Source organism: Typopeltis vanoorti, chromosome 14, assembly GCF_054136105.1.
Source record: "Typopeltis vanoorti isolate ZY-2024b chromosome 14, IOZ_Tvanoo_1.0, whole genome shotgun sequence".
NCBI classification, from domain to species: Eukaryota; Metazoa; Arthropoda; class Arachnida; order Uropygi; family Thelyphonidae; genus Typopeltis; species Typopeltis vanoorti.
Window position 1 is genome coordinate 35278268 of NC_143562.1, and position 21961 is coordinate 35300228.

At 34.1% G+C, this 21961-nt stretch overlaps 1 protein-coding gene across 2 annotated transcripts in view; it reads left to right on the forward strand.

The window, feature by feature from the left end:
• Positions 1–21961, forward strand: part of LOC150099365 (protein held out wings-like) — a 173868-nt gene that overhangs the window by 101896 nt on the left and 50011 nt on the right. The window contains exon 5 of one of the 2 annotated variants that reach the window (XM_090403985.1): positions 2570–2627. In XM_090403985.1, coding sequence (XP_090260111.1) covers positions 2570–2627 — 58 coding nt within the window. Of the gene's footprint in view, positions 1–2569; positions 2661–21961 lie in introns of both variants that reach the window. The other variant, XM_090403984.1, reaches the window with a different exon arrangement.

Below are 21961 nucleotides of genomic sequence, written 5' to 3' on the forward strand. Positions count from 1 at the left end.
CCAGCTCTCAGATCCATAAGTTAAAATTGGCTTGAATACTGTTGCATATAGCTGATTTAGTGTTTTGGCTAATTTCTCTTTATTCCATATAAATTTATTCAGTTGACTTCCTATCATATCAGCTCCGTTGATTCTGTTGTCCATTTCCATATTTAATTTACTATCTTCACTAAAAATTGTGCCTAAGTATCCGAAATGTTTTACTTGTTCTATAGGTTCTTCATTCACAATGCAGTTGACTTTTTCGATGAGTCTGCCTATTTTCATTGTCTTTGTCTTCTTATTGCTGACCTTCATACTATATCTATTACAACAGTTATTCACTGTAGTCAGGGAATCTTGCAGACTTGTAGTGGATTTATTTAGAAGTATAACATCCACATAAAGCAAAGAGCTGAGATTAACATCTCCAATTTTGATATCAGGTTTAATACCACTTTCCTTCATAATGTGATCCATATAGATAATGAATAACAGAGGGGATAATGTACATCCTTGTCTGACACTAGATTTAACATTAAACCACCTTCCTGTACTTCCTTCAATTCTAACTGCTGACTTACAACTCAAATAAAGAGTAAGTATTTCTTGATATAATGCCCCATTAACACCATATAACTGTAGCATTTTGAATAGCTTCTCTCTTGGCACCTTGTCATATGCCTTTCCAGATCTACAAAACTTAGAGATCTTTGTTATATTCCCATTATTTCATAACTGTCTGTCGTAAAGTGAAAATGTGATCCTGACAGCCTGTACACACTGTCCGAAAAGAAACCGAACTTTTGATAGAAAATAAAACGCAGGCCAATTATAATTATTCAAATCATTTATTTCAATCAATATACTCTCCCTCAGCTTAGCTACAGCGTTTGGCACAGTCGATTAATTCGTTAAATGAGTTTTTAAATCAGTTTTTGGGATGCTGTTGAGGGTCATGGTTACTGCTGCCGCTTGAACATTTTCACTGGTATCATATCGCTTTCCTTTTATTGGCAAAGAAGTCACAGGGTGCTAAATCAGGTGAATATGGAGTGATCCAACACACATTGGTTTTTGCTCAAAAATTGTCTCACAATGTTCGAATAATGAGATGGTGCATTATCGTGCAAAAGTGACCAGCTGCCTACATCACGATATCGATGCTGTGCATGATGAATTCTCGCTATCACTCACTTCAAAATTTCGAGATAAAACTCGCCATTGACCGTTTGGTCAGGTGGAACAAATTCTTTGTGGATAATGCCCTTGGAATTGTAGAAACAAATCAGGATTGTCTTTACTTTTGTCTTCTCCAAGCAACTTTTTTTCTGATGCCCCTCTTCTGGGTGGTCCCCGCTCAGCACTCTGGCACTTTGTTTCGGGCTCATACTCAAAACACCAAGTTTCATTACCAGTAACAATCGTGTCAAGGAAGTTTGAGTCCTTATGAGCTGTTTTAATGAGGTCCTTGCAGTGTTCAATTCGATACATTTTTTGGTCTTCGGTCAACTTGTGGGGAACAAATCGCGAATTTAATTTATGAAGGCCCAAACTCTCGGTCAAAATGTTGTGCACAGTTGATTTTGGAATCCCCAGTTCATCTTCAATCAATCTCGCAGACGATTTTGGGTTTTCTTTGATGAAATCACGCACTTTTTGGATGTTAACTTCGCTCAGTCCAGTTTTTGGAGCGCCCGGTTTTTCGTTGTCCTCAAGCGTCTCACGACCACTTGGAAATCACTTAAACCACTCGTAAACTTGAGTACGGGATAAGCATTGATCACCATATGCCTTTTGAAGCATTTGATTCTTTTTGGTAAAATTTTTACCAAGTTTTACACAAAAGTCAATCGCAGCTGTCTGTTTGAAACTCATTTTCCAACCGTTTGTCAAAACACGCTGTCACTCTTGGCACTATAACTTGGCTTCTAATGAAACAAATATCATAAACAGTTGACACAACACTAATGAAGGTTGCCATTTTTGACAACAAAAAAGATACAACAGGTGGCACCACTATTTTCTTCTATTTTCGAAAAGTTCGGTTTCTTTTTGGACTGAGGGTGTATTTGGCATGAATCCAGCTTCTCTTTCACAATCCTTCTCAACAGTTTCTCAAGTATACTTGCATATATCTTACCAGGAACGCTCAGTAGAGAAATACCTATGTAATTCTCACATTTAGTTTTATTTCCCTTTTTATATATGGTTCTATGAGAGCTTTACTCCAATCATTTGGAATTCGTCCCTCTGTCCAGGCCTTCTGAACTATGCAGTGCAGCCACTGTAAGACTTTTATACCTCCATACGTAAGCATTTCTGGTTGAATATCATCTACTCCTGCTGCCTTTCCACATTTTCAAGACTTTTGATGGTTTTTTCTATTTCAGGAATACATATATGGATATGTATTCCTGACTGCATGCCTGGTCAGTGTTTTACCACTGTGCTGTCATCACTGCTTGTTCCATTTAGTAATTTTATTATAATATAATTTTATTATTATAATATTCATTTATGTGCAGAATTTTTTTTTTAAGTAATCATATATTTCATTAAAAAAGTTAATTTGTAAATATATTTCCAGACAGAAGGTGAAGATGAATTGAAGAAGAGACAGCTGATGGAGCTTGCAATCATTAATGGTACCTATCGTGACAGTAGCTTGAAGAATAGTAGTAAGTGATATTTTTTATAATGGAGATGGCATATCTTGTACAGGACTATAATAGCAATTTTTAATCGCTGTGTCGATAAATGAGGGCTTCGACGAAAGTGACATATGGTTCTGATATCTGTGAAATGGCACAGAAAAACATTTCAAAAAGTTCTGTGTAATTTGCCTGATTCTTTTAAATATTGTGCTTTCACTTAAGTGCATGAAACAAGCATTTTATTATATATTTCATAATTCATTTTATTTCTTCATAGGAAAAAAAAATCCAAAGTGGATAAAAACAAGAGAAACATGGTTTTATGATTACTAGTGTAATTTTAATTAGAAATTTTTTTCCAGGTTAAATTTCAGCTTCATATGGGTTGTGTTTCCACATAGTAATACTACCAGTGATAGGTTGAGGATCTGTAGTACACTAGTATTGTAAACAGGCTAAGGTTGGGAAAACAAATTTGTTTTTGGTGATCAGAAATTGATTCTAGTCTGTTTCACAAGATTACAGAGGAGTGTAGTGGACAGAAAAGGAATGGGTAGTTATTGCAGTGGATTTTAAAACTGGACTGCAGATTGGTGATATCTGGTTACACCATAGGTGGTTATGGCATTTCAGGTGAGAGGCAAAACTATAGATGAAAGCTCATGAACATTATCCATGGAAGTATTGGTAGAAAAGGGATAGAGTTGAGTTTGGATGTGTGTTAAGAAGCAGAACAAAAAGACAGTTCAGCATTATTAAGCATTACAGTAACTGTTTCTTTTAAGGATATAACTGCATAGACTAAATATTACTTACAATAAATTTAATATTCCAATTAATGATCACTTCCAATTTCAAATGTAGTTGAAAGTGACCATTACTTAGTGCTAAGCAGGATAAAAATTGTATTACATTGAAGTGAACAACAGTATGTAAGAAAGTGATATGGCCACTTTAATAGAATGGGTGAGGAAAGGTTAGAAACAGGTGTTTGTTACAAGATGGCAAAAGAAACCCAGAGGAAGACCAAGGTCTAGGTAGATTGATGCATCCAGAAGTTCCTTAGAAGCACAAAATGTTATATATAACAATATTGCAGTACTGACAAGTAAGTAGTAAATAGACAATTTGGAGAAAAATTGTGGTTAGTGAATTAATAATAACATAAACTTAATCATGTAATTCTGTCATAGTAGCCTGAACACCCCTTGAGGGTACATATCAGAAAATTGATGATAAATTTAATATTTGCAGTATTTAAGTCAAGTCAATTTGCCATCATCATCATCATTAGGGAATGCATTACGATATGATGTGCATGAAAGCACTACTACTGGATAAATGAGGCTGAAGCATGATAAATCATAGTAAAGTGAGCCCTAAATAGTTCATTGGGCTGAAGATGAGTGATTACCAAATGGGGGGGGGGGGGTTCATATGACCAAATTTGTTGAGGTTTGAATATTTTCTTAAGGCTAAGGCAGATTCCAAGAATTGTCCTTTGTATTTATATTTGCTGTGGGGAAGTAGAAAGTCCTTTCAGTATATCCTGTGGTGGGTAACCAAAGCATGATCAAGTCCTGAGTGGCCATTGTGGTGGAATGATGTATTTGTATTTGGCAGTTCTGATGTCTGTTCTGGCAGGACAGACATCAGAACTGCAAGGATTCTGGCAAACACCTGACAGGTCTAGGAACTGTTGCTGCTCTTTGAAGTGGATAAGGGATGCCAATTTTTTATGATATGTAAGGTATTTTGCAAAGCAATTTGCTCATTTTTATGATTATAATCAGGGATGCTATATAGCATCCCTGATTGCCTCAAGATGACCTATTGTTCTCTCTCTCTCCCCTGCCCTCATGCTGGGAAAAACTTCCACATTAATCTGATAATAACCCTTTACAATTGATAAAATTGCAAGGATCTGTTTTCTATCAGAAATATTGCAAACATTTTAATTCTTCTTTGTCTTCATATAATTTAGTGAGTAGTTTTTCCCATTGTTCTCTTTCTACGATTGGTATATTTATGTATTCACATAAATCTTAGATTTTGGATCATTCTCTATACTTGTTTCTCTCTTTCTTTGAAAAAAAGTATTTTTTCTTTGAATCTTATTTTATTTATTTCATTTATTATTTTATGTTCTTTATATTTGGCTATATTAGTCTTATTTTGTACATGCTTATTAAATGCTTTTTTTGATTTCTAAATAGTGCTTTTATTTCTTTGGTATACTGATGAAGTGATCCATCTTCCTTTGCATTTCTCAGTTTGTTTCTATCCTAGTGCCTTTTTTGATATTTTGTCTATCTTGGTCTCTTTCTTGCCATCCTAACATCAAACACCTACTTTTCTGATTTTTACTCTCCCATTCTATTTTAAGTGACCGTACCACCTGAGATTAGCTTTTCTGATACATTCCTAGATGCTAACAATATCAGGTTCCTTCTTAATATCTCCATTTTTTTTTAATATAATTCTGCCATTGATATTTATTCTCTCTCAATCCTTCTCAGAAATCATGTCTCTAGTCTTTGATAAGGTGTTTTATTTCTAACCCAGCTCTCAGATTCATTAGTTAAAAGTAGTTTCGAAATTATTTTGTATACAGCTGGTTTAGTGTTTTGATTTCTCTCATATTGATTGTTGACTCCCAACAATACCAGCTTTGCATATTCCATTGTCTATTATGATATAATTTCCTGTTTTCACTAAAAATTGTGCCTTAATAGCTGAATCATTTTATTTGTTTTATAGGTTTTCCATTCAGGATGCAGTTGCTTTCAATGTTCATGTCTCTTTTCATTGTGATTATTATGCTATTTACACAGTCAAAACAAGATATCATTCAAACAGCAATTTAACTGGTAATTCAAAGCAATTCAGATTCTGCCCAAGAATCTAAAAATAGTCTTTGAGGTAGTATTATAAAATATGAACTGTTCCAAGTAATGTTGTTTATTATTTTAACGGTATAATAGAACACAGAAACTAAGTAAATAATTAATTTATTAACTTGATGCTAATTATTTACTTAGTTTCTGTGTTCTATTATACCGTTAAAATAATAAACAACATGTTCGACGAACACATAAGTCTGTCCACATGTTCCAAGTAATGTTATTTTTTGGAGATCATATGTGGTCACTTTGTTGATGGTTAATTCTTGTAAATAGTTGGATAGCTTTTTTGAAATTGCACCAAGTGCACCAATAACTATTAGGATGAGTTTGGTTTGTTTAAACAACAGCTTGCCAATTTCAATTGCCGTATCTCAATATTTAGTGATTTTTTTCCAATTCTTTGTTGTTTATGTTGTTATTAGTAGGTACTGAAACATCAATCTATGTTCAGTAATTGTGTTGTCAGGTCTATTGTGTTCCAAATGCCAATCAGTTTGTATTCTAAAGCAGCGCTTCCCAAACTGTGGGCCACGGCCCCCTTGGGGGCCGTAGGTTTTGTTGAGGGGGGCTGTGAAATAATGAAAACAAATTTAAAATGTTTTAAGACTAAGTAGATTTTTTTTATTTTAAAAGAAACGTATGTAACTTTTATTATTTCTTTTTTGTTATTTTTTATATTTTAATGGAAAAATTCACACATTGGTGTTGGTTCACGAACTTTGCTTCCTGCATATTTCGGCACTTAATGAATATTAGTAAATATTGCTTATTCATATGTTTCATTTCAAAGCAGTGGTTAATTGTATTTACTTCGAATGCTCTCCAGGGAAGCTCCAAATCTTCCTCTCCCTTTCATCATGCATTCGTAATCAGGGACTGTTGATATTGACTTTATATCGGTGTATACATATCAAAATTCGTTTTATATTATCACTGTCATCCGAGCTAGTTTTCTGTTACCAATAAAAGTTTTGCATATACTTCACACATGAAAAAAAGCTTAAACAAGTTCACGTGGGGAGATAGTAACTCCCGTGCAGTGGTAAACAACACGCCCTCCCTAACAGCTACTATACTGCAGAGGCAATAAAAACAAGTACTTTTATTATGCCAGTGAATAAGGTATGAGGAGTCTGTGTAATATATTTCTCAACAAATAGTCCAATTAGAGACAACTGGGATAAAAACACACTAATTAATGAATCACATGCCCCCTCATACAGAAACTATGCTGTATAGACTGAAACAAAACCATATGTTGCATGTGCAAACACAGTATCTAACTAAAAACTATTGTTATTAATTAGATGTGTGTGAGTGCGATTTCCCAAGGCAGCAATAAAATTCAACCGAACGTGTTAAAATTCGTAAAAGTGTTAAAACTAAGTAATATATATATATATAATGAATGTTATGGCAGTTTCACGTATGGAATTCGGTTGAAGAGAGTTAGCATTTCGACTCAATTGTCAGCTATGCTTTTATCTTTCGGTTGCGCGATCGTTTGTTAATACTGCACCAATCATATGCACATTTTAACAACCTGCCTTTGCTGTCTGTTTTGCGTTAGGCTTAATTACCGTAAAGGGAGAAAAGTCACAAAAGAGAAAAATGTTCCTGGTCCGGGGATTCCCTTATTCAGGTAATATTCACTAATTTCATGTTATCAGTCTGTGGTGTGCCAGTATCAGTAAGTGGTGATATTATTTGATCTATTCTACGTTAAAAAATTTAACCGTGAGATGGATAAGTGGCTGATAAAAAAAAATTTTTTTAAATTCCTGCGAACAATCAGAAGAAGCAGAAACGGACTCAAAAAAAAAAAAGACAGTATTTCATATTTTACCAGAACAGCCCACATCATCTTCAGAACCAAACGGTAAGAGGCAAAAAAGTATTGATTTTTGCAATATTCGCTGTGTATGTTTTGTATTGAATATAAATACAATAAATATTATAATAATATATCTCTCTATTACGATTTTTTTCGGGGGGGGGGGGATATTTTAATTTTTGCAAAGGGGGCCCTGACATCCAGAAGTTTGGGAAGCACTGTTCTAAAGTCCCAGAGAATCTCATTTTCCAATACTGTCTATTTTATGTTTCCACCAATTATCAAAGTTCTAAAACCATATTTTTTTCATACATGTCAATGAATTATTTTGGCCATTTGATCATGGTGGTATTTATTCTCAGTTTGCGCTATCTTGCTGCAGGCACTGATTAGATGTTCTACAGTCTCATCTTTCTGATCACATAATCTGCACTTGCTGTGGATGTTCAAAATTCTTTGTTTGTAATGCCTGTTCTTGAGTGGCTAGAATAAATCCTTTTATTTTTTAATACATTTATATTGTAGCCATTGCCATGTCTTGGTCATGTCATCATTATCTCGAAGAAATTGGCCTTGCAAGAGCACATATCAGTTAATTTGCTGTTCCTTTTGGTAATTGGATTTGTTTCTTACTATTAGAAGGCCCTCATGTGAAATTGCTTGAAACATTTGTTCAGAGCTATTGTGGATTTAATTTTTTTTTTTACTAATTTCTTCTTCCAGTCTGTCTCACTTGCAGCAGACCCCTGTCCACATATTCTTATATATTCTTCTTTGCAGGTATAACTGATCAGCATCACTTTGTGAATGTAATGCATAGTCATTAATTTTCTAGTTCCCGAAGCAATTTGTCCAGGTCTTCTTTTGTCCAATCTATTATAGCAGCTGTGTATCGGATCACTGGTATAGCCCAAGAGTTCATTGCAGTAATTGTGTTTAATCCATTGAGTTTTGTTTTCAGAATATTTCTAACTCTTTTGGTGTATTGTACTTCTGCGGTGTTAACTTTCGAATGAAGAATATCACTGTCTTCTAATATTCCTAGGTATTTTTAGTTTCATTAGCTGAAATTGCTTTTATATATTTCTCCTTGATCAAAATTAAAATTGCACATTTATCTAAACCAAATTTCATTTTGATGTTCTGACTGAAAACACGAACTGTTCAATAAAGTCTGTTTGCTGTGCCGATTTTCGATATAACTTCGAGTCATCCATATACAACAGATGAAAATTTTTAATATATTTAAAAATTTCATATCCAAGTTTTGTTTTCTTATTAATAATAATAATTTATTGTTATTATTATATCAGCATCTCCATGGAGTCTGAAGACTCATTGCAGGAGACCAAAACTATCCACACAATTTATCATACCTCTCTTTGAACCCATTAACAGACAAAGCGGTCACAACCCATTCCACTCATTCACAACTCTCCAAGCAAAAAATCTAGTCCTCACACCCTTTACTAACCACACCTTTATTAAACTTCCAGGAATGACCCCTTGTTCTGTCTCCTGCAGCCAAGTGCTGCAACATTTGCCCTGCATCAGTCCTATAAAACTGTTTAAGCAACTTAAATGTTTCTATCATGTCTCCTCTTTTTCTCCTATCAACCTAGTGTAATAGTGACCATTTTCTAATTGATGCCATACTTAAGATTAAAATAAACAGTAAATATTTTTTCAGCATGCAAATCAACTGAGATACAATATTAACAAACTAGATATAAGAGAAAAAAGAAAATGAGTGTGAATTAAAACTGAAATTGAAAAATATACAACTGAAAGAAAACGAAAATATTGAAAACATCTGGAATCATATCAAGGATAGCATAAAAGTAGCAGCAGAAAATTACATGGGAATTCAATGTAAAATACAGCATACAAAATGGTTCAATGAAGAATATGAATGGGCAGTAAAGAAAAAGAAAAAAGTACGTTTCTTAATAACCCAGCTGATATTCGTGCTTCTCTGAGATACAAAGAGAGCAGCAAGGATGCCAATAAAATAAGACAACAGAAAAGAAAATTCTTTCGTGAACAGATTGAAGAAATCCAGAAATACTTCACAGTAAATAATCCAAGAAAATTTTTCCATGAAACTAAAAAACAAAAAAACAGGCCCACATATGAAAACAACAGTAATCAATAGCGATGGACAAATACTAGCACCTAGAGATGAAACAGCAAACAGGTGGAGAGAGTATTTTAATAAACTCCTAAATTGTGATGAACCTACTGTGTCTTTCAAACAGAATACTTATCATACTTGTCAACCAGAAACAATTAAACATTCCCTAGCTGAAGTAGAGGAAAGTATGAAGCTGCTCAATAACAACAAGGCACCAGGTGCTGATGGAATAGTAGCTGAACTCATTAAATATGCGGATAATGAATTAACCACTCATACACATGCTGGTAAATTTAATATGGGAAACAGAAGAGATACCTGCAGAATGGAAAGAATCACTAATCATTCCAGTTTATAAAAAGGGAAACAAATATGAATGTGAAAATGACAGGGGAATATTGCTACCGTCAGCAGGCTACAAAATTTTATCTAAAAAGAATCTTACCTTATGCTGAAAAAAATATTGCTGAATATCAAATGGGATTCCGAAGAAATAGATCAACAGCTGACCAAATATTTACACTTAAACAGATGCTAGAAAAAAAAAAAATGGGAATACAATCTGCAGATCCATATTTTATTTGTAGACTTTCGAAAAACATATGATAGCTTTCATATAGAAGGACTTTGGGGAAATATTAGATTAACTAGCAGTATGAATATGACTAATCAAAATTTGCACCGCTGACAGCCAAAGTATGGTATTAGCTAATGGAATTTGAACTGAACCTTTTTGATATTAAGACAGGATTGAAATAAGATGCACTTTTGCCCATCCTTTTTAATTTAGCATTAGAAAAATGCATTCAAGAAATTGTAAAAGATAACATAAACAGAGCAGTAATATTAGGATATGCAGATTATATATTATGCCTTGTTGTAGAAAATGCTTGAAGACATTAGAACAACATTCAGAAAACTCAAAATTGCTGCTGGAAAACTAGGATTACAAAATCAGCCAGGATAAAACTGAATGTTTAACTGCATGCAGAAATCACAATCAAGGGGAAAATTAACATTTTACCGTTGGTAACCAGAAATTTAATTGCCACCTCCTTCAAATATCTTGGAACATTGATTACTCAAGATAACAAAATTAGTATAGAAATAAAATCTAGAATACATGCCTCCAATAGATCTTATTATTCATTACATTATTTATTATCTTCCAAAATTCTATCAAGCACAGTTAAAACAGAAATATACAAGACAATCATTAGACCTACTGTTTTGTATGGAGCATAACAGACCAAGATGCAAAAGCATTGCAGATCTTTGAAAATAAAATCCTCAGAAAAGTCTATGGATCTGTAAGAGATAATACAACAGGAGAATGGAGAAGAAGACAGCCAAGAGCTATGTGAACACTATAGATCCCGACTTCTAGTTGATGAGATTTGAGCAAGGAGATTGAGATGGCTTAGACATGTGGAAAGAATGGGTGAGGAGAGAAGGGCTAACAATCATTCAAGATGAAGCCTGGTGGAAAGCGACCCAGAGGCAGACCGCAAATGTATTGGGAGAATAATATCCAAAAAGACTTAGATGAGATGGGAATTCAGAACTGGAATGAAAAAGCTCAAGGCAGAAAGGAATGGAAAAAGCTGGTGCATGCAGCTAAAGAAGAACTACTTATGTCTCATTAAAAAGACCAGATAAACTTATGATTGGGACATATAAGTTGGTGAGAGAGGAACTTGTCAGATAGATACAGTGGAATTATTTATACATAGGATAGTGTGTGTGTGTGTGATGCAAGAATGAGAGATTATCCCTGGAAACTGTACAAAGGTCATGTGAGTAAGGAATTGAAAGGATATTTTTTGTATGGCAGGTGGCAAGAGTGGAATGCATTGCTAGAGTGGATGTCTTCAAACCAAGGTATGATAGTTATTGTAGTTTGTGTTTGACCTCTTCAATGAGTCTTTGGACTCTGGGGACTTGAAAGTAATACTTGATACTAATAGTATATTTAAATTATACAGTTTTTTGCCAATACACTAGTGCACATTTCTTGATTAATTATACACTTATTGATGCTTCAAGAATCTGTTCACAGTTAGCACAAGATAAGTAACAAAATGTACATGCAAGATAGTATGGCTGAATTTGACAGAAAATGCCATCTTGAAGTTGAAATCATAGTGCTACAAATAATTTTGCACTTCTTATCACATCTTTCAGTAATGTTCTATGCTCACATAAAAATATATCACAAAATAACATCCATTGTTGCTGTTTGACTGCACCACACGTAATCAACTACTACTACTCTCTTCTTGAACGCACCAAAACTTTAACAATTCATGCTACCACCATCTGATGTTAAACAATTTCATATACAAGTTATTCTAATTGATAGGTCACATTTAATACTAACACCTACACAGTTACATCAGAAAGTTCAAGTAATTATGAGTTTGTATTAAACTTTGCTATTATCAGTCTGTTACTTGTCAAGACTCCAACATTATCAGATCTTATATTTCTATCGTCTAAGGCAGGGTTTCTCAAACTGTGTTCGACGGAAGGGGAATAGGTGTTCCGTGAGAAGTTCTGGAATTTGTCATTTTAGTTTTCTAAGCATTTTTCATGAATAAATATTTTATCATCATCATCAATTTCCTGACATGTATCCTCAAGGAGTGTACAGGATATGATAGTACTACATGAAAAATTTACATCATTACTAACTTCCTATCCACAATTTTCCTCCAAATCAGTCTATTACTTGTCAAGACTCTAACATTATCAGATCTTATATTTCTATCGTTTAAGGCACTTTGTACAGCATCAATCCACCTATATCTTGGTTTTCTTCTGAATCAATTTCCTGCCAATCTGGCAGAGAACACTTGTTTTGCTAATCTTTCCTTGCCCATTCTATTTAAGTGACCATACCACATGAGAAAGCTGTATAACTGAGAGAGGAGACCTCCACATAGCTTTTAAAGGAATGCAGAGAACTGACCAGGGCTTCTGACCTAATGTCCAATACTCACCTTCTCGTGGTGCACCCTGTTGGGTATCTACCTGGATACTGAACGAATGAGGATGGGCTGGCAATTTGGGATTTAGCCTACTAAATTGTATTCTTATTGGCTTAAACCAATATACAAAATGATGGTACAACATGACAAAAATAAATATTTTATAGTAGAAATATTCTGAGGAGAATAATAATTGTGAATATGTCAAAGCTCAGACCCAGAATGCCTAATAACATCAGTGTATCATTAATTTTCACACATAGAAACCTTTCAATATTTGGGAAAGGGAATACCGCTGTTTATGACCGGTCATAAAAATTGCCTGCAAGCGGATTATAACTGTGATGGCATATCCTCTGTTCTCAAAACTGAAGGAAATGACATCTGTGTAGCAAATGTCAGTGACCAAGCGGTATATTTTTAAACATGGAAATATTCACGAATTATTGTTAATTTTCACACATCGAATTCTTTCAACAATCAGGAAAGAGAATACCGCCGTTTATGACCGATCATAAAAATTGTCTGCAAGCCGATTACAACAATGGGTGGTGTGTTCTCAAAACCGAACGAAATAACATCTGTGTTGCAAATGTCAGTGACCAATCATCAAGGAATTATAAAGAAAATTTTTCCACTGAAATTAAAGATCAAGGTAGTCTGTATCTGGTTCTCAGATCTAGTAATACTGAATATTTTCTTCGCAAGTTCATATTGCAGTGTGTAAGTGCTTGTTCTGAAACAGGAGTGCTGTGATTTTTTAAAAAAGTAATAGGAATACAGATTTAAATTCTAATATGAATAAGAGACAAGGCACTTTGTTTAATTTTGGTATTAAGAAATCTCTTATTGAAGGTGTTTGTGACGGAACAGATAGTGAGTCATCCACCTCAAGCGTTCAAAGATCTCCAGGATGTACAAAAGGAGGGGGAAACTACCAGCACACAGGAAAAAAAGTCTGCATTCACTCGTGAGTACTTATAATAATATAAATATATTTGGTGATCAGAATAGGATATGTCAATGAAAATCAGCACAAATTAATTTAATGATCGTTTATTGATGCTTCAATTAAACAATTAAATTAAACTTTAATTGATTAATTAATTATCAGTTATTAATTAATAATAATAATCAGCCAAATTACCAATTAATTAATACATTACAAAATAACCAAGGTGTTCCATGAAAATTTCAGGATTTGTGAAGTGTTTCGTTGTAGAAAAAGTTTGAGAAACGATGATCTAAGGCGCTTTTTACCATATCAAACCACCTATATCTTGGTCTGGGTTGTTTTCCTGCCAACCTGGCAGAGAACACTTGTTTTGCTAATCTTTTATCACCCATTCTGTTTAAGAGACAATACCACCTGAGATAGCTCTGCTAATGCATTCCTGAATGCTGATAATGTCAAGTTCTTTCCTATCCTTATTTTTAATATGATATTGCCACTGATTCCATCTGTTCATGCCCCTAATCTCTCAGGAATCTCATATCTACACTCTCTAGTCTTTGGTCAAGTGTTTTACTTCTGACCCAGCTCTCAGATCCATAAGTTAAAACTGGTTTGAATACTGTATACAGCTAATTTAGTGTTCTGACTAATTTCTCTCTTATTCCATATGATTTTATTCAGCTGACTTCCTACCATACCAGCTTTGTTGATTCTGTTGTTTATTTGCCATCTTCACTAAAAATCGTGCCTAAGTAGTTAAAATGTTTTACTTGTTCTACAGGTTCTCCATTCACAATGCAGTTGACTTTTTCAATGAGTCTGCCTATTTTCATTGTCTTTGTCTTCTGACCTTCATACCATATCTATTACAACAGTTATTCAATTTAGTCAGGGAATCTTGCAAACTTGTAGCGGATTTATTTAAAAGTATAACATCGTCTGCATTAAGTAAAGAGTTGACATTAACATCTGCAATTTTGATATCAGTTTTAATACCATTTTCTTTCATAATGTGATCCATATAGATAATAAATAACAGAGGGGATAATGTACATCCTTGTCTCACACCAGATTTAACATTAAATCATCTTCCTGTACACAATAAATAACGGAAAAAACTCACGTAGAAAGATTATTTATTAGTATAATTTTCGCCTGTGTGTCACAGGTATCTTCACTACATTAAGCTCAAAATTAAAAACTAAATGACAATTCCAAAAAGCACCACCTAAGTAGCTGGTGTAAGATAACTAAAAAGGTCGATAACTTTCCTAAAAAAAAAAAAAATTAATAAAAGTTAGGAAAGATTAGCTGATTTGTAAAGTACTATCTCCCATAAAGGGGATAGACGTAAGCCGTCGGATCTGTTTAAGTTAGGAGAATGAAGTAGAGTTTCACATGTTTCTTTATAAAGGCGTTCCATGAGAAACTGACTTTTGTGAAGAACTCTTGTCTTTCTCCAATGAACTCTGTGTCTAGTGAAGATGGCATGTTCAGAAAGTCCAGACTTTTCAGGTTTAAAGTATTCAATATAAGATTGGTGTTCTTCTAGCCGAATAGAGGCAGATCTTCCCGTTTGTCCGAAATAAGATAATCCACAAGAGCACGGAATCTGGTAGACACCTGGATGATTAAGATGTGGAAGCTTGTCCTTAGGAGAAGTGAGAAAGGTGGAGATTTTTGTAAACGGTCGAAAGGCAACAAAAATATTCAGTGGTTTTAAAACTTTTGCTATACGTTCACTGATGCCTTGTACATAAGGGATAGTAATGCGTGTTATTTCCTCTGTGTTTGAAGAGGAAGATATATTAAAACTACTCAAAGTTCTTTTAATGAAGCAATTCTTATAACCATTAGATAGAAAGGAAGAAGTTATGTATTGTAGTTCTTTCTGTAAAAGATCGTCTGTAGAACAAAAGGAGTGAGCCCGATGAACCAGTGTTTTAATAGTTCCTGCCTTTTGACTGGGATGGTGATTCCGCATGGATATAATGGCCTGTATGAGTCTTCTTTCTATAAACTGAGAAATGTAGGTTACCATCTGGTTGGCGAAGAATTAGAAGATCTAAAAAGGCTAACTGCTTATTTGATTCTACTTCTAGGGTAAACTTGATCCTAGGATGAAATGCGTTTAACTTAGTGAGAAATTGTTGAAGTTCATCAGAGGAGCCATTCCATACAGCAAAAATGTCATCGACATATCTGAACCAATGCGTAGGTCTGGGAGAAATATTGTCAAAGATACGTTGTTCAAAATGTTCCATAAAGAAATTGGAGATAGCAGGAGAAAGAGGATTACCCATTGCTGTTCCTTCAATTTGTTGATACAACTTATTTTTAAAGGAAAAATAACCAGAATTTATTACAAAATCAAATACGTGTCCGAAGGAAATTCCTGTTGTAGTAATTCAATACTTTCCGAAAGAGGCACATTTGTAAATAAAGAAACAACATCTAAACTGATCAGAATCTGATGATATCAGAAACGTCCAAATGAAGATCTGAAATTTTATTTTTGAAATCCAAAGTATTTTTTATATAAGTATCAGTTCTTCTAGTTGAAGAGGAGAGTAAATTAGATAAAAATTTTGAGATTTTGTAAGTGGGGCAACCTATACAATTTACGACTGGTCTCAACAGAATGCCTGGTTTATGAACTTTCGGAAGACCATACAATCTAGGTGGACGACCGAAGAAGGTTTTAAGTTTTTTCTTTTGATCTTCATTCCATGTAGATACATTATCTATAAGAGAATTAAGTCTCTTCAATTGACTCCGGGTAGGATCCGATGCAAGAGGCCTATAAGTTGAATAGTCGCGAAGTAAAAGAGACATTTTTCTCTCATATTCCTTCCTATCTTGAATCACTATAGCCTTCCCCTTATCAGCTTTCTTAATTATTAAATTATTGTTATTCTTCAGTGATTTCAATGCTTTAAACTCAGAGTAAGAAAGATTAGGATGAGGAGGCTTGGCATGAAAAAGAATTTGTGCACATTCAAAACGTAATCTGTTGGCTGTTTTTTGAGATAAGGACCGAATACCCCTGTCTATGTTATGAAAAAAATCCATAATTGGCACCTTATTCGGTGTAACAGCAAAATCATATCCTTTTGATAAAACAAAACGTTCACAGTCTGTTAGTGGACGTCCGGAAACATTTATGACTACTTTATCTATATCAATAGTATTATTACTGGATCTAGGTAAGCTGACTAGTGATTCAAATTTGTGTTTTAGCTTGTCACGAGAATCATTAAAGACCTTTCAGTAAGAACTCGGAGATATGCACATTACAGTAGTAAAAGTTTCAACAGTTAAAACAGATTCCAGAGCATTTTTTATATCCATAATTTCTTTATTTAAGATGGCAAGAGATTTTTTAGCTTCGTGTAGCTGAATATTTAAAAGAGACTTACTAGCTTTGAAGTAGATCCGATGAGCTTTTGGGGACCTAAAAAGGGGATAGACGGCTTACGTCTATCCCCTTTATGGGAGATAGTACTTTACAAATCAGCTAATCTTTCCTAACTTTTTATTGTATTAATTTTTTTTTTTTTTTAGGAAAGTTATTGACCTTATCTTACACCAGCTACTTAGGTGGTGCTTTTTGGAATTGTCAGTTAGTGTTTAATTTTGAGCTTAATGTACTGAAGATGCCTGTGACACACAGGCGAAAATTATACTAATAAATAAACTTTCTACGCGAGTTTTTTCCGTTATTTATTGTGTACCGATATGTCTACTCACGGTTTACCTCTTTTAAAACTTAACCATCTTCCTGTACTTCAATTCTAACTGCTGACTTACAACTCAAATAAAGACAAAGTATTGCTTGATATAAAGCCCCATTAACACCATATAACTGTAGTGTATTGAATAGCTTTTCTCTTGGCACCTTGTCATATGCCTTTTCCAGATTGACAAAACTTAAATACAGATCTTTGTTATATATCCATGATTTCTCAACTATTTGTCGTAAAGTGAAGATCTGATCCTGACAGCCTCTATTTGGCCTGAATCCAGTTTGTTCTTCACGAAACTTTTCTTCCACAATTCTTCTCAACCATTTCTCAAGTATACTTGCATAGATCTTACCAGGAACACTCTGTTGGGGAAATACCTCTGTAATTCTCACATTCAGTTTTATTTCCCTTTTTTATATATGGGTACTGTGAGAGCTTTACTCCAATCATCGGGGATTCATTCCTCCATTCAGGCCTTCTGAACTATGCAGTGCAGCCACTGTAAGACTTATACCTCCAACGTCAGCATTTCTGGTCTAATATCAACTACTCCTGCTGCCTTTCCATATTTCAAGCCTTTGATGGCTTTTTCTACTTCAAGTATGGATATGTATTCCTGACTGCATGCCTGGTCAGCGTTTTTTACTGCTGTGCTATCACTGCTTGTTTCATTTAGCAATTTCGAAGTAATTACTCCATACTTCAAGGATATCTTTTTCTCCAGTTTTCATGTTACCTTTATCATCTTTAATTCCTTTTACAGCACTCTTTCCTCCATTTGTAAGCTTCTTCAACAACCTCCAGAATATCTTGTCACTTCTTGATATTTATTTTCTATGTTCTTACCAAAGTCTTCCCATTACTTTTATTTAGCTAATTTTACACAGTATTTAGCTTTCTTACATTTATTTCTGTATTCTCTAAGAGCAACTGCTGACTTATTTATCAAGAACTTTTGATATGCTTTCTTCTTTTCCTTCACTGCCTCTTTAACTTCCTGTGTCCACCATGGAGTTCTGATTTTTTCTCCAAATTTTCCCAAAATAATTTTGTATGTCTGACAATCTTTTCATACTCTGCTATTTAGATACCTAACAAGGACCAGCTTTTCCTTCTTCGTTGTGTCAGTTGCCTTCTCTAAACCCTCAAAAAATTCCTCCCCTACTACCTTAGTAGAACCTTCTGTGGGACCATAGGCACAAATAAGTCTCATTGTCCAGTTCCTCATTCTCATATTTGTTCACATCACTCTACTTGAGACTGCCTGGCATTCAAGAAGATTAACCTCTTATTTAGTGTTGAATACTATGGCTACTCCTTCTTTTCCTTGATTGTCATTGCCTGAATATAACATTTTGTATTTATTGCTGAGAAAGATCTCACCAGTTTTTGTCTTTTTTGTTTCAGTCATCCCTATTATGTCGATCTGGTACTTATCTAATTCCTCAGCTAGCTCCATTTCTTTGCCATTCAGGCTTATGTTGATAGTATCAATCTTTAACTCTGGTGATGTTGAGTTGGGGTGTGTTTTCAGATTTGTTCCTGTAGCTGACTTTTCGCTGTTTGCCCTGGTTCCCTGGCGAAAACAATGGGAGCCTTGTTTAATCTGGGCAGCACCCCAGCTGGCATGAAATTCTGCCATGTTCTGCCATCATTTTGTATTTTGGTTTAAGCCAATAAGAATACAATTTGTTCTGCTAAATCCCAAATTGCCAGCTGATCCTCATTCGTTCAGTATCCAGGTAGATGCCTAACAGGATGCACCACAAGAAAGTGAGGATTTGACATTAGGTCAGAAGCCCTGGTCGTTTCTCCGCATTCCTTTAAAGGCTATGCGGAGGTCTCCTTTCAATTATACAGCTTTGACCCTTAAGCACCTGTTAAGAGAAAAATACCTTAATTCCTATATCACTGCTTCACAGAGGTCTACATGCTTTGGTTGATATTGTCTGCAATATTACTTCCATTAGACCCACAAAGAGAAAACAAAGTAAAAATTGTGTAATTCAAGTATTCCTATGCTCTACAGAATACTTCAATAGGAATAAAATATTTTAATTTTTGAAAAACTTACATCAACAGTTGATTCTTAAAACAAACTGCCATAAATGGCAGTCATTAAATTGATCGTATACACATGCTGAAATTTCAAATACATGACATTGTTGACTATAACATGTAATGTCTATCATAAGCTAGTTCCCAACTTCTTAGGTCTTTTATTTAGAATCCTCAGTACAATAACAACAATGGAACACAAAATAAAATTACAATAAAGAATCAATTTCAAACAGCACCACTACAGTTGTCAATAAAATAACAGACGGTCAGTATATTCCCAATTTAAAAAAAATAAAATAAAATAATAAAATAAATTACAATATAAAAATCAGGAATTTGCATAAAAATGATAATATTTCTCATAAAGGAGATAACTGAAGGCCATCAGATTTGTTCAAGTTCAGTCAGTGTAGAAAGGCTTAGCAGCTCTCTTTATATAATTACTCTATAAGGAATCCTAATTTTTTTTGCAAAAGTTTTCTTCCAAAAAAACTGTTGAGATGGCACGTTCTGCTAGGCCATACTGTTCAAAGTAAGACAAACTATAGGAGCCATGGGATCAGGTAGACTGGAAAGTTGAGTGGAGAAAGCTTGTCTTTAGGTGAAGAAAGAAAAGTAGAAATCTTACTAAAAGGATACTGCAATATTAAGAGGTTTCAGAACGTTAGCAATACATTCAGAAACTCCTTTAATACATGGGTGTGGAATCCAAGTGATATCTTCAGGAAATCTAGAGACTGACTGCCTAAAGCTGTCAAAAATTTTCTTCATAAAGCATTCATAAAAGCAGATTTGATATAATTCAATATCTTCTGTAACAGATATTCAATGGATCAAATGTTATGAACAAATATTTTAAATGTAATAAGGTTAGTGGTTCGAACCATTTGACTAGAATGATAATGAGAAGTATCATAAATATAACGATCAGTACTGAGTTTCTTTTCTAAAAACTGAAAATTGTAAAACTACCATCTGGCTGATAATGCTAGTTGATTGTTTTTCTTTTCTCAGGTAAACTGAATTCTCAGATGAATCATTTATTTTGAAATGAAATGTAAAAGATATTCAGTGAAAAATTTTTAACTCTAATGGTGAACCTTTAGGAGAAATGTCTTTAAGGAGAAGATCAAAATGCTCCATGTAGCAATTGGCAAGAATAGGAGAGATAGGATTACCCATAGCTGTTCCCTCAACTTGTATAATTTGTCTTGTATACAGAAATTACCAGAGTGGATTGCAAAGTCAAAGCATTTGATAATATCAGGAGGATAATTTTACTCAAGTAAATTACTATCTGTCAAAGGAATGTTTGTGAAAAGAGATACTACATCAAGACTAAAGAAAATATTTGAAAGTTTTAAAAGTAGATTACAAACTCCAAATTTTTAAATTCTGGCAATGATTACCTGCTGGGTAGTTTGTTTCTTCATCTTGATTTATAAATGTATGAATTTGTAGACTCTTACCTTTACCTTTTAATCTCTTTAGCACAGTCTTAATACCACTTGTATCTGATCATCCTTGAGTCAGTAAGACACTCTTGCAGAGCCAAGAGATTGGTTTATTTGCAGTATCAGGACAGGAACTTTGAATGAAATAACCAAGTACCCTAAGACATGTTGATGAAAATTTGGGGATATGTTTAGAGTAATCTTGGATATGTCTTAGGGTACTTGGATATGTCTTAGAGTACTTAGGGTGATTCAGATTGAGTCCATATTTCTGCATGATGTCTGAAAAATCAGACATCATTTTAACTTTATAGTTACATATGTATTCACAATTCAGACATGATTATTATTAGTTGAAAATGGAGATTAAAAAAAAAACATGAGGGTGCACACTTCATGATTAATTATGGATTGTTTTTACATGCAACTAAAGGATAAAGATGGTATCATCATCTGCTTTTGAAATTAATGATATGCCATCTCTTTCTCAGCAGAAACTCATCCAACATTAGCTCCTGTTGCTGTTATAACATTGAGTTCTTAGTGTTGATTATTTCTCTGCATTGTTATTCCTTTTGTTAATCTTACTCTCTTATTAATATAAGTTTCTTGGCAAGTAGTTTGTCACTGTCCTGTACTTTTTTTGTTTTTAAACAAATTCTTCTTGATCTGATGACTCAAATAAGTAAGCCTTATTAAAGGGATAGTAATCATTGTTATTATTACATGACACCTCCAGGGAGTCCAAAGACTCATCACAGGAGGGACTCTACTCTGATTTGCTAAATACATCTCAACATCATCTACCACCAATCATCGCCAACAACAGTATTTTTTTGTCTGTAAATTGCATGTGTTCTGAATGGCGATTTGTCTCTACGCAGGATGAAAAACCCAAGTTCCGGGAGAAAAAACCCTGCTACCTCCTTAAGAAAGAGTCTAACTCACCTTCATTTGAAAAAGCCCATATAAGGATTCCCCTCATGTCGAGAATCGAATCCAGGTCTTTTCCAATCGAAGGGCACAATGTTCTACTGTTCTTCCAGTTGCGCTATCGAGGCATCATGAAAAGTAATTTTCAAACACATTCGAAATAACAGTTGATACATTGATAAACTGGTGGTAAATGTATATTTGAATTTTAAGTAACTTTCTGATGCCATATCTGGAAATGCAAAAGATCCCATCTGTAAGGATGAAACCTTTATTAGATTTTTTTTTTTTTTCCTTCTCACAGTGGACTAA